This window comes from Dermacentor andersoni, chromosome 10 (assembly GCF_023375885.2).
Source record: "Dermacentor andersoni chromosome 10, qqDerAnde1_hic_scaffold, whole genome shotgun sequence".
Taxonomy (NCBI): Eukaryota; Metazoa; Arthropoda; class Arachnida; order Ixodida; family Ixodidae; genus Dermacentor; species Dermacentor andersoni.
The window spans coordinates 49,887,112-49,900,359 of NC_092823.1; the positions used below are offsets into that span (position 1 = coordinate 49,887,112).

Below are 13,248 nucleotides of genomic sequence, written 5' to 3' on the forward strand. Positions count from 1 at the left end.
GTATAGCTCATATTCTTCAAAGAGGTTATGAAATGGTCAACCGCCATGTTTTAGTTTCATATTACATTAAATATTGCAGCAACACGTTCAGTCAAACCAGAACTATTAGAGCTCGGAGGGCTAGGAAACATCGACCGCCATGCTGATAGCAGCATGTGACATTAAGACTTGCGATGCGTAGGCGCATCATGTGAAATGCAAAAATCATGCGGCTGTGCTGTCATCTTGACAGCATGCCAACAGTTGTAACAGTTTACTAGTATTCCTGAGCGATCCCAGCGGCTAGCAAGTACGACCGCACTCCGATTCTGCCACCGCCTCCTCGCTAGGCGAGCGCAAGTATGATTACACAACGCTTTGAATCTAACGATAAGCAAATTCGTCGACCGAGCGTCCCTGGTATATCGATCGCCTATACTGTGCCCGCAATGACGCCGACGTTACCTACACGTGGAAGTCGGGGCAGTTTGGCAAGCTATATGGTTCCGACTTCACCAACCTGAAGAATCTAGCCATCGCCGTCGGATCGACCAGCATCCAGGAGATCCGTCTCTGAGCAATACCTTCGCAACGATCAATACCATACCTTGTGCCAGTATTTCTATCTGCTTTATTTCGTTCAACGTATATAAAATCGAGCATTTGAAGCTCAAGCCTACAAACTTAGGTTTGGCATGCCGTGTCTATTGCGTAATGGTTGTGCCTCTTGTACGCCAATTCGGTTAGTGTAACTGCAGCAGTTACTTTAGTGTACATAGAATAAGAACGTGCCTCACACGCGTTATGGCAATTTGTTTTAGCGAAGGTTTCACTGTTGTTTACAAAGAGTGATGTAGCTCTTTAGTGACTGCTTACAAGAACAAAGCACACAACCATGTTTAAGAACTTTCCACAGAAACCGCCTCGCTCAACCTAAGCTTGCGCTGCTTGACCATGCCCTTCACGACAAAAGGATGACGATGATGTAAAGAGCACGGCGGCAGGACGACAGTGCCTTGACAATGGCATTAAGACATCCCATGACGACACTGGTAGCACGAGACTGTAGTGACTACGAGAAAATGATGAGTGAATGACGACGACAGCATGGCAAACACTGTGGACAACGCAATGACGGCAACGGTATGACAATGAGGGTAGGAAGACGACGGCATCATGACCATGGGTTGAATGCGCTAAAGTAACGACGACTGTATGACGACGACCGCATGGCGATAACGGGACGGCGATGCTGGCATGACAACTACGGCATGATGAAAATCGAATGACGACGATGTTATGACGATGCTGGAACGATAACAAATTTGTCAGGACTCCAGCGCCATGGCAACGGCATGACGACAACGGCATACTGATAGTAGAATTACGAAGACAGAATGAAGAAGACTGAACAATCACAAAGCATGAAGACGACTCTATGATGACAATGCAATTACCACGACGGAATCACAACAACGGCAACAGGAGCTCGAGGATGGCAGCGTGATGGCGATATATAACAACGAAGTGACCGTGACGAAGTGAACATGGCGGGAGGATGATGACGACATGACAACAAAGGTGTGATGACAATTGTATAAAGGCGATGTCGAAATGACGACGATGGCAGAACGATGATGGCCTGTTGGTGCTGGAGCTTATGCCCATGCTTACTTGCATCACCTGCCACTCCGGGGTGTCTGGGTTCGCTTCACATGCGGTGCTTGTTCGCATTATGTCTGACACAGGTCAATCGTGGAAGACAGGAGCCGAAAAGGGGGGGGGGGGCAAGGCAAGCAAACATTTTATCGCAAACAACAGCCTTCGTTTACATTACCGTTGGTCCTAGTGGTCTGCAATAAGTATTTTTTTCCTCCGTTTTAAGCGCGCAAAAGACGGGAATCGCTGGATGCATAAGTTGGATTCAGTAAGAGCTGACACCGCTGCGAATTCTGCCTGCACTTCATTCAAGGTGCTTCTCCGTGATACGGCCAAAATATTGCATGGATTTGTGTTAATTGCTGTCATTTCGACAATTATTATAAGCGGGGCGCTAATAGCACTAAGTTGTTCATGTTTCATATCAAGGGACCATATAGCGCTGGCCCTATGACTGCAGCTGTATATGTTAAGGGACATCATCGGCCACTGCAGCAAATGACGTGGGTCTCGGTTTTCGCCCCTATCGGCTATGAAATCACAAAAGTTGCAAGACTGCTAATCATTCAAAAATAAATGACCATGTTTTGGCATACTTAGGCCTTAAATGAGTCACATTTCGCAGAGTTGTCATATGATGTCCGAAAATCACCGTGACACAAATGTTTGCAGTAAAAAAACACCAGCGTTACGACATTCTAACAGAGAGGTGCAAATTTCAATTTTACTTCCTATCCCACCTTTTACACAGATGCTGTACAGCTTCTTGGCCATTATTTCGATGTTTACATGATCGCCATCGACACCACTTTCGATGCCAGGCTTCTGTGTATGACTATATTCGTCTTCTAGTATACCTGCAAGAAAATTGCCATTTAGGAACTTTGTACATTCTGATATAATACTCCCTAGAAGACGTTCATGACTGTTACCTTATACAATAGAGCTCTCAGTTTTCTTTTTTTTTTGCGACGTGAACATCCCTGCAATATTTCTTGCGTCGGAATTGTTACGTGAAAATTTGCCCAGCATGTGCACGGTCCGAAAATCTATTTAATCATCTCTCATTATGAGAGTTACCTGAAAATGAGCATTTTCTTCAACATGGCCCCACTTCCGCTACCTCTGTGGAAGAGTAACTCTTCCGTTTTGCACGTTCAGTACTCACCACTTGTTCGATATCATATGCTACTTTTAAGGCATCATGAACAATTCTACGTTCGCCGAAACTTTCACGTTTTCATGAAGACCATCTCAAGTTTAAAATCATCCGACAGATGAAATGAGTGTCACGCAATTTGAATAGGCATGTGAGGTGTTTATAACTAATTAAACTATCTCAATCTAGTATAATCTTTGACAAGGATGTAAATAAATATACTGATATGTGCTCATCATTGATTACTGCCCCTTCGGGTCTCATTGCTATTTCTCCCCAAGTTTCAGTTCATTAATCCAAACAAGTTACATTTTGTGGGTTGCCTAGCCAAGACATCATGAACATATGTAGCATTGACGAACACGAGTATGACCTCGCCGAACAGCCTGTTTTCATATCATGTGGTCACTTATGTGTGAGCAATGTTTCAAAGCTTTTCATCCATGAACAACAGCAGCATTTTCTCCTATTCAATTAGCGTAAAGATAATTTTCAAACTTCAAAGTTTTCTGGCTAAAAGTTCGGAAATATAGTATGCGGGGCATTGGCTCAACATATTGATGTTTTCTTTGTTTTCTCAGCGTTCATGACCGTCGCCTGCTACGTGCTCAATAAAATACTTAAATTTATCTATATAAGCTCACTGAGGAAACATATTCGCGTTACGCATGGATCATTTCTCTCATTTCTGTTAATTGTTTACTGTGGCCATGTGATTTGTGGAGACGTCTATTCATGATGGGGAAGTAAGTGAGCTCCCTTGGCGTGGTGGTGACAGGCTCTGTGTGTGTGTGTGTGTGTGTGCGTGTGCGTGTGCGTGTGCGTGTGCGTGTGTGTGTGTGTGTGTGTGCGCGTGTGTTTGCGCGCGCGCGCGTGCGTGAGCGGGTGCGCGCGCGCACCAGCTCACGCACAGAGTTATAGGCCTATTTAATCTGACAGGCTATATTTAAACAGAAAGCTACTCTCTGTGAAAAGCTCAATAATGTATTTTGTTTATTGAAGCGCTAGAAAACTGCAACTGCTATGCGTTTCATATTCTTTTTTTGCACTTCACGAACTATGCTAAAGTAAGCTTTGCGATTACTTGAACAATGCGTAGTTTTATCGTAACTTGCAGTTTCCTCTTACCTTTCAGTTTTTGGTAGAGCAACGTCTTAAGAAATTCGGGTGAAGTCCTGTGCAATTCTTCGTTCCCGCCATGGCACACATGTTTGTAGAAATTGTCGCATTCAGTAATTCGTGTTTTCACATCTGGCATCGTAGAGTAGTGACGAAGTCGTAAGGAAGGGCAAAATGAAATGACCAGCTATGTCAACGAGTTCACTGTCACCTTCAGCTTTCATCATTTTTTCAAACCCTTTACATCTCAGGAAGAATGTCAGTAGTAACCCTACGTTTCAGATAAGCAGCATGCTTTTGTACATTAAGTATTTCCTTTGTTATTTCCGCCAGAATGTTGATCCCGAAAGGGCCTATAAAAAGTGTGCTTACATAAACTACAGATGACGCGTTATTTGACAATTATCTGCACGTTTTATGTTACTTATTATTCAGACAATAATTAAAAGTCCAACTGTATTAACACAAGACGTTTATTTGGCTTGAATTTCCACCTAAATGCCCGGAAAATGGTTCCACGGAAATTTAAAACTTGATGTTGCACAAGTAAAAGCTACAAATAAATTAAAGTGCCAGAAATTAATTCAGAAACAGATACCGTCATAATTTTTTTCAAGCTTGGACGATTTAAACATACCGAAGACAAATTATTACTGTCAATCGAATTTGCTATCGCCCATTGCCATTTCAGACTGCCATGAATTAGGCTGTTGTATTTTTTTTCTGTATACGCCATATAACAACCAAATCTTATTATTAATGGACTGCTAGTATCTGCTTAGCAGTTTGCTATAAAGGGACCATAGAGTGATAACAACTTCAGTCTTTATAGTGAGTTTCTCTCACAGATACCGGCTTAAATCATGCTTTCTTTCCCTAGAAGCGCCCATCATAACTATTGTCGCTATCCCCATTCCTCATAACGCCATTATATATATATATATATAGTTGAAAAAGCAAAGGGCCACCATGACGAAAATGGCGCGTTTAATGGTTTAACGTTTCGGCCGTGCCTCGGCCGACGCGTTAACATGGAATTTTCGTCAGTGTTCCCCTTCGCTTCCTCATCCACCTATGCGTCGTACCTACAGAACTTTTCCTTGAATCATATATATATATATATAGATAGATAGATAGATATGTATGTATATATATATATACATACAGTAAACTCTCTGTTGTACGAACGTTGGTTTATCGAATATTTCAGCACAACGAACATTTTCAAAATCTCCGGCAGTTTTCTTATAGATTCTATGCAAAAATGTTTCACTTAAACGAATTTCTTTCTTTACACTCTCGTCGGTTACGCGTGTGCACACAAACGACCCACGTGGTGTGTTTTTCATCGGCTCCGTTCAGCCTTCCAGTTTTAAGTAACAACGGCAATTCGCGTGCCCACTTTCAAGATGAGTGCGACGCAATGGAAGCGGTTGTCTCTCTCAGACAAGCTGAAATCCTTCAGCGCCTGGGAAAGGCAGCATTATAACTGTTATGCACCTTGTCATCATTATCATCATCAGCAGCAGCAGCAGCCTGGTTACGCCCACTGCAGGACAACGGCCTGTTCTATACTTCTCCAACTACCCCGGTCATGTACTAATTGTGGGCATGTTATCCCTGCAAACTTCTTAATCTCATCCGCCCACCTAACTTTCTGCCGCCCCCTGCTAGACTTCCCTTCCCTTGGGATCCAGTCCGTAATCCTTAATGACCTTGTACTTGTAATGACCGTAATGACCGTAATCCGTAATGACCTTGTACCTCCGTCACCGTGATGTCCATATTGTGCCCGGCACCCTCGTGTTGCTTTGGTCACCATCACGTAAAGTTGGGCTATGTGAAAAGCTGCTTTCCTGCTACACAGGCCCATATCGCGTGCTTCGCCAAGTAACCGATGTCACCTACGAAATCGCTCTAGCCACGCCCACTACGTCCTCCACTGTGACAGCCAGTGACATTGTCCACGTCGCCCGACTCAAACCGTACAACTCTCCACGCGCCTTGGATATTTAACAGCACCGTGACGGCGCTTTTGCCGCCGGGGGGTAGTATTACGATATCATCGAGTGATGCTGAAGGTACGAGCCGCCGCGAGAACGACGACGAAGTGTGTCTGTGCCTTTTGGCCGCGAGCGAGTGTCGGCCTGGCGATCTGGCTCCAGTGTAAATAACCTGTATATAGCTTCCTTATTCTGTGTCTTTCCACACGTAACAATATGTACAAATTCCATTTCACACATTTCTAACACTATGGATGCCATGTCTTTGCTCCATGAATTGTACTTCAAACTTTTCATTCTGTATGCTATGTCTTATGTTGGTCTAGTGAATATTCAGTTTAGTGAACTTTAAGTGAACTATTTCCTTCGGTCCCTTGAAGATCACTGTATATATATATATATATATATTTATATATATATATATATATATATATATATATATATATATCGATGCCGGCGTTTCGAGTGGTCATCAACAAACACGGATACTTTGCTTTGGAGGGGGCAACATTGCATGAAAGTACCATGTGAAAATTTGAGCGTGCGAACTAAGGCGTCCTTTAGTAACAATATTAGGGAGTTTTAGGTGTTGCCAGCACAAACGGCTTGGCGTAGCCGAAGGGGCTCTTGCGATCCAAAGCACCACGCCCTGCTTGCATGTATTTTTACCCTTTCGGTTTTTTATGTGTGCCTTTGCGCATTCTTGTGTGGACCCGCTAGTTTGCACCCAAACACTGGCTCGTAGTACGTAAAGCTCTCTAGTGACTCGCAAGTTCTATTATCACAAATGTATTCCCACGAAAATTTCAAGACTATAAAATATAACGAATTGGTAGAATACCGATGATTGATGGGATGCGTTGCATAGCTTGATATTGCACAACCGAACCGCTATTAGTGCTAGAGAGTCTGTAGACTTACGCTGATGTCCAACATTTATCGCACAAACGAGAACGAATCTGGCTTAGAACGTTGAGATATCTGAACTGAATGCATCCTTGGTAGCATCATTGTTTATGACGAGAGCTCATAGATCATCATCATGGATTATGATCTTTGGTAATTCATACCTACCTTCATCCTTCGAATGAATGACAGTTTGGTTTTAATAAGATGGCAACGTAAACCTATTTACAAGACGAGAAGCCTTCGAAAAGAGAAATTCATTATATACCTACATAAAACTAAATATTGGGAACATACATAAAAACTAGATATTGTGAACATACATATTCAAGATAACATACGTCGTTAAGAGACCTGTGAAAAGTAACAACGGAATCGGCACACAGGCACGCGGCAGCTGTAGGCGAAAAATTCTCTGCAACGTTGACGACTCCGGAATTTCTCATGCAATGATGAATACTGCCTGCGCTTCTCTGTAATATTGCAATTGGCATTCCTACAATACTTCGCGCACTTTGCGATATGTGACTATGCTTCTACGCCTCAACCCGTTTCCCCCAACTAAACTTAGTGAGTAGTTCAGGGTCTCATGCAGGTCAAAAGCATGGTATCAGAATCCTCCACGCGGGGAACATCGGGGTGCTGTGCTGAGGGAACGGTATTAGAAACTAACCGTCCAAATAACTTGGATCACTGCTGTGTGACACAGCATACGTGCCGCTTTTCAATGTACAACTTTTACGTTAACGTGGCTCACTGGGTGCTTGCCGCTGACTACGGACCGCATTTAAATGAACCTCCTTGACGCCAATGTGGGCAACTGGGCATACACCAGCTGATATGTGCAGCTCTTCAATGACAAAAGGGAATCTTAATAATTCTGTGGTACTGAGCAGAATCGAATTCATTTCATATATAATCCGGCAATGTTATCGAAGTATTTATTTAGAGAAGCGTCACGCGCGCCCCTCGCGGCGTCGCCGCTGGATTAAGATATCCTAACGGTATCAAACGGTGACAATCTTTTTTTCTGTTTTATATCGTCCTCCAAATTACAATACGACGGCCTTCCTTGCATTTCTAGATAAGTTTTTGAGCTGGGCAATTAAAACTGGATCAAAGCTGGTTGTAGGTGGTGATATGAACATCAACTTGCTACACACATCCCCGACACAGTATGACTTCCTTGTGATATAACAGCCTGATGCTTGCACTAACACTAATAATGAGCCCACTTGTGGCCAAAACAGCACTGAGACGTTACTCTACCTTTTCATTACAAACTACAGTTATCTTTCGGGCACAGCTGGCGTACACATATGTGATCACCTCCGAATTTTTCTTATCACAGACCTAGATAACCGACGTCGCTCATCAGATAAAGAAGAACAAGTCTTATTTCAAAACATAAATCTGATCTCACTAGAACGATTCCGAAGTGATGTACTGAACATTGACGGGTCGGAAATATACAACACAGTTGATCCTGAATTACCGTATATCTCCTTTTTACATCTATTTAAATCTAGTTATATCAGACATTTTTCGACTTAGACAAGAACGCCTAACAAAAGAATCCGGAAACCTTGGATCACAAAGAGCCTTCTATCTCAAAAAGAATAAAAAGATAGACTGTATAGAAATTTTTTTACGAACGAGAGATGTGAATGATTTCAAATCTTTTAGAAGCAAATCAACACATATCCTTACAGAGGCTAAAAAGAATTATATGCACAATGTATTCAATTCGCATATCATGAAACGTAACGATCTCGTGTGGCAAAGGCTAAATGCGTACTAGGGAGAGTAAGCGGGACTCTGGAGCAGCCTCAAGAAATAAATGTGAATGGCACGCCAGTGTCTGGTTCTTTATTAGCAAATTCAATTAATGATTACTTCCTTTATAAACAGCTCCCATCATCCTGCTAGCCTAGACAATCTGACACCTAATAATCCTGTCAGGGCGTTTCTAATACCTACAAGTGCTCAGCCGATATGTAATGCATTTATAACATCTCGAAGAAGTAGTAGCACTGATGTTGATGGATTACGAATTCATCCTATTAAATATGTCCTATATATTAGCACTGCGGTATTATAGCATGCATTTAACCTCACATTTACAAACTGTATATTTCCGAAAGCAATGCAAGTAGTGAAAGTAACTTATTATTAAAAGGTGTGGATAGGAACCTATTATCATATTACAGGCCAATATCGATCTTACCGATCTTTTCTAAATGTCTTGAAAAATTATTTATGTTAGAATGGTTTCGTTTTGCGAAAAACATCACATCCATACCGACGACCGATTTGGCTTCACGAAAGGACGCTCGACGGAAATGGCAAAATGAATTTACACCTAACGCATATGAACAGAATTTACACCTAACGCATATGAACAGAAGGTATTAGCACTAGGATTATTCAGAGACTTCTCCAAGGCTTTCGATCGGATTAACCATGAAGCATTAATAGGAAAGCTGCAAACTTATGGCTTCAGAGGCGTATATTAAGTATAATAGAGAGCTATCTGGAGCTCCGATGTCGAAGAGTTGTAATAGGAAAGATACATGAAATCTTAAATCAGTAACAAGTGGGGTGCCACAGGGGAGCATTCTTGGGCCGCTATTATTTTATAATTTTAATAACCACATAACAAACATTACTTCGGCGTCCAAGTATCTTATCTATGCCGGCGATACCACATTATTATGCAGGTCTGCCAGCTGTTGTGAAGTTTTGACTTGCGCAAACTCAGCATTAAATAAGCTTAATAGATCGTGTAGAGTAAACTCCTTAACAATTAACGCGAACGAAACGAAAGCCATTCTATTTCAACCTAAGGATTCCAGGGTTAATATTACCGACCGTGTAATTTTAGGAAACTAGCATGTTGGTATAACCTCCTCGGATAAATACCTTGGCGTCATTTTTGACGAACATTAACCTTCGAATAAACATTTTGACCAGCTCGGCGGTAAACTTGCAGGCGCTGTGGCTGCCCTTTGCAAAGGTACGCGTTTCTTTGCCCACTTCCGTCAAGCTATTAGTCCATAACTGTCTTTTTTTTTCACACCTAAAATACTGTCACTCTGTCTGGGGCAACACTACAGGGTCAAACATTACTAAGCTTTCTGTTAGAAAAAAGGCTGTGCGTGCGATTAGCAACTGAGCCTGTGAAGAACACACTGAATACCTTTTAGGAAATTTCAAGTTTGTCCTGTAAACTTACTATTCAATGAATTACTCTTGCAACGGTACCTTACGCAATAAAAGCGAGGCAGTCACTTTATTGAACACTGTGAAGAAGTACTCACAAAGTACGGAACGCCAAAGCAGACGACACTGCCGCTGTCCTCGACAAGAGGAAAAGAAAGACGAGAGAGGCTCGTGCAGCGAATGAAAAACGGGCTCGTGCAGAGGTGATCGTTGGAACGGAGGCATGACTAGGGCCGCCGGGCCTACGGAACCCTCATCTACGAGCGAGGTTAACTTGATTGGGCGTCCGTCTTCGTGACAGAGAACGCCTTGGGTCATTGCATGGCACGAGACCTCGGAGCGACCTGCTGCAGCCTTGAACCCACATCTACGCGCGAGATTCGGGAGAGCGAGCGTCCGTCATCGAGACGAGGAGCGCCTCGAGTCGTCGCCTTGCACGAGGCCTCAGGTCGGTCTGCTGACATCTCGGGACCCGCTTCTACGCGCGAGGTTCTGATGACCGGGCATCCGTCATGAAAAGGAGCGCCTTTGGCTGCCTTGTTGCTCGAGAGCTCGGAGCGACCTGTTCCCGTCCACCTTTTCCTACCCCGTGCTGCTGCGTCTGCTTTTCGACGCCGGGCATCACTCTACCAGCGAGTGTTCCACCTCAAAGACTCTACGAGTCTCACCACACTCCGGACTTCAACCGCAACCTCTGAGACTACTTTTCTCCTGTTTACGAAGAGCCTGGCATGCGTGGTCCTAGTTCAAGATAGTGTTTACGTGCCGTCTAATGTAAGTGTCGTGTGTTTGCTAATCATGCACCGTCTCCTCCACCTTCCTCGCGTCACACGCCTTGCAACGTGACGACCCTAACCATCACAAACACCTATCTGACTTAGCCAAAGGCATAAAAAATACAATACTCATCATAATGCGACCTAGTTCATACTCCAGACAAGCATCAATTATGGAGCAGCGCTACTTTCTTAATCATTACCGTCCTTGTTAAATTCACTTGGTTTTTGATTACTCACTTCGTTCCTTATGTTTGTGCAACAATGGTGAATGTAAATTGTAATACATTGCTTTGATTACAGTTCTTCACTGCGTATATTTAGATTCCTCTCCTGTAATGGTTCAAATGCTACGTAACAATGACCAATTGGTGTTTCCAATTCTTTTTTTTTCTGTAGAGCAATGATGATTCTCCTTCTATTACACTGCTTGAGGAACACATTTTTTCTCATTCTCATTCCGCACATTTATATTCTTCTCTTCCCTATTTATAATGCTACCCTACAATGTCCGAATGCTGTTGCCAATTCTTGTTTTCCTTTATTTCGTACACAAATTTTGAAAGGTGGCGCAGATCCTTGTCAAGCCAAATTGATATTGTATTTTTGACTGTGCCGCCTACAGCATGTATAGATGTGAACTAAACTTGATTTTATTGGATTTTAATAGCAAACATTAGGTGAAACGGCAAGCTTTCGCGTTCTGACTTATTTAATTCTGCGTATGGCGATTATGCATGCTTGTCTGCGTTCTTTTATACCATGTATCCTGAAAACTAGAACTTGACAGGTGGCACAAGCTCCCGGGCGTTTTTGTCCCTGTTGCTGCAGTTCGACACACAACAGTACCGGACACCTTGGCTACCCGACCGCTTAATCATGGCTAAAGAGCGGCAAGAGGAGGAGCAAATTTTCAACAGTCGTGGGCATCAACAGGGCCTCACGGTGCCTGTAACCTGTTACACGGTGACGTCGCACTCCTCAAGGGAAGAAGTGGCGCTGTCGTCTGTTGACATATTTGAAGTTGGGAGCTCTATACGGCGTGTCACTACATTGTTTCATTACTAAACGCTCAGCGTTCTATGGGGTTTCCTGGGATCTTCTTGTGCAACTGCTGAAATTACGGGCATTACCTTTCGTCTAAGCAACCTGCAGCCTTTGTCAGGCAAGAATATTGCCTTTTGCTGCAGCCCCTGAGACAGCTGTATGTCTCAAACAACAAATAAATGAAATGAAATAATACATTTATTATTTGGAATCCTTTCATAAACAACGAATGCATATAATCTCCTTCAATGTCAGCTGTTGTCTTCGCTTTATTTTCCTTGATATCTCTTTTATGAAAGCCACTGTACGGATTAAACCAACTGTATGTTGTTAGCAACCTTCTGACGAAACTTACCGTAAGCTTGCGTTGTTAAATTGTAATGTTGCAGCCCCATCGCTACCATTTTTGTAGAACACAAACACTGAAACGAACACTTTCGCTTGTTTCGGATGCACTGAAATTAATGGACGGCTTCCTTCCATGCTGAAAATAAAGCCTGCGAAACCATTAAACAGCCGCATCCCACCCGTCGAGCGCCTCAGTGGAAAAATTAACCAGATCATATTTTCTCGGTTAAAGCAAGAACGCTACGAACGTGCTGGCGTTTTTATAAATGAGCATAGAAGTGCTGTATATAAGGCAGCCTTCAATACCAGCAGATGACCTTACAACAGGCCCATCATTTGAAATCCATCTTTGCAGATCTCAGCGAAAAGAAGTTTTTTTCTTGCACCTAAGGATACCATCGCGGCAAGAGGATAATATCGTATTATGAAACCGCCTTGAGCCAGTCGATGACGGCATATTCTTCTACTTCTGGGCACAAAGTGGTTGTTACTACCATTTTCAACCACCAGCCGCAGCGGCCGCACTTTCATTAGGGCTGAATGTGTATTTGCATTTAGGAATAAGCACGGGAAGGAACGCAGGTGCTCAAAATTATTGCGTAGCTCCCTCCCCCCTCCTGTTACTATGGCTTCCCTCATGGCATATTAACGTATCACCATTGTTGCGTTCTGAGGTTCCATTTTAAGAAATCTTACCGCTGTTCACTTGGTCATTGCCTCCTTCTGCGAACGCCGCAAAAGCATGAATGAAGGCTGCCATGGTAATGCCTAGGACCCACATTCCGCCTGCAGGAAACGGGCAACCCTTTCTTCAAATTGCACATGTTTATCAAGACATATGATTCATTGCACCGTCAAGATTATGGTATGGTAGGTGGCGAAAAGAGCACTAAAGACAAGATCCTATATAACCTAAAACTTATTCGATGTTCAATGCTTAACCATGGCAAAATGACGGTCATAAAACGTGCCTACTTTTCAGTGCCACTTTATCTAAAAAACGGTCCTTAAGGACCTACAACGTTTACTG

The 13,248-nt window shown here is 43.0% G+C and overlaps 1 protein-coding gene across 1 annotated transcript in view; it reads right to left on the reverse strand.

The window, feature by feature from the left end:
* The window catches only part of LOC140213448 (uncharacterized), a 32,514-nt gene extending 19,513 nt beyond the window's left edge, over positions 1 to 13,001 (reverse strand). Inside the window, exons 1-3 of the mRNA XM_072284678.1 lie at positions 12,915 to 13,001; positions 3,926 to 4,048; positions 2,379 to 2,495 (exon numbers count right to left, since the gene is read on the reverse strand). Coding sequence (XP_072140779.1) covers positions 2,379 to 2,495; positions 3,926 to 4,048; positions 12,915 to 12,999 — 325 coding nt within the window. The 5' untranslated portion in view covers positions 13,000 to 13,001. The remainder of the gene's footprint in view (positions 1 to 2,378; positions 2,496 to 3,925; positions 4,049 to 12,914) is intronic.
* Positions 13,002 to 13,248: the final 247 nt, after the last annotated feature.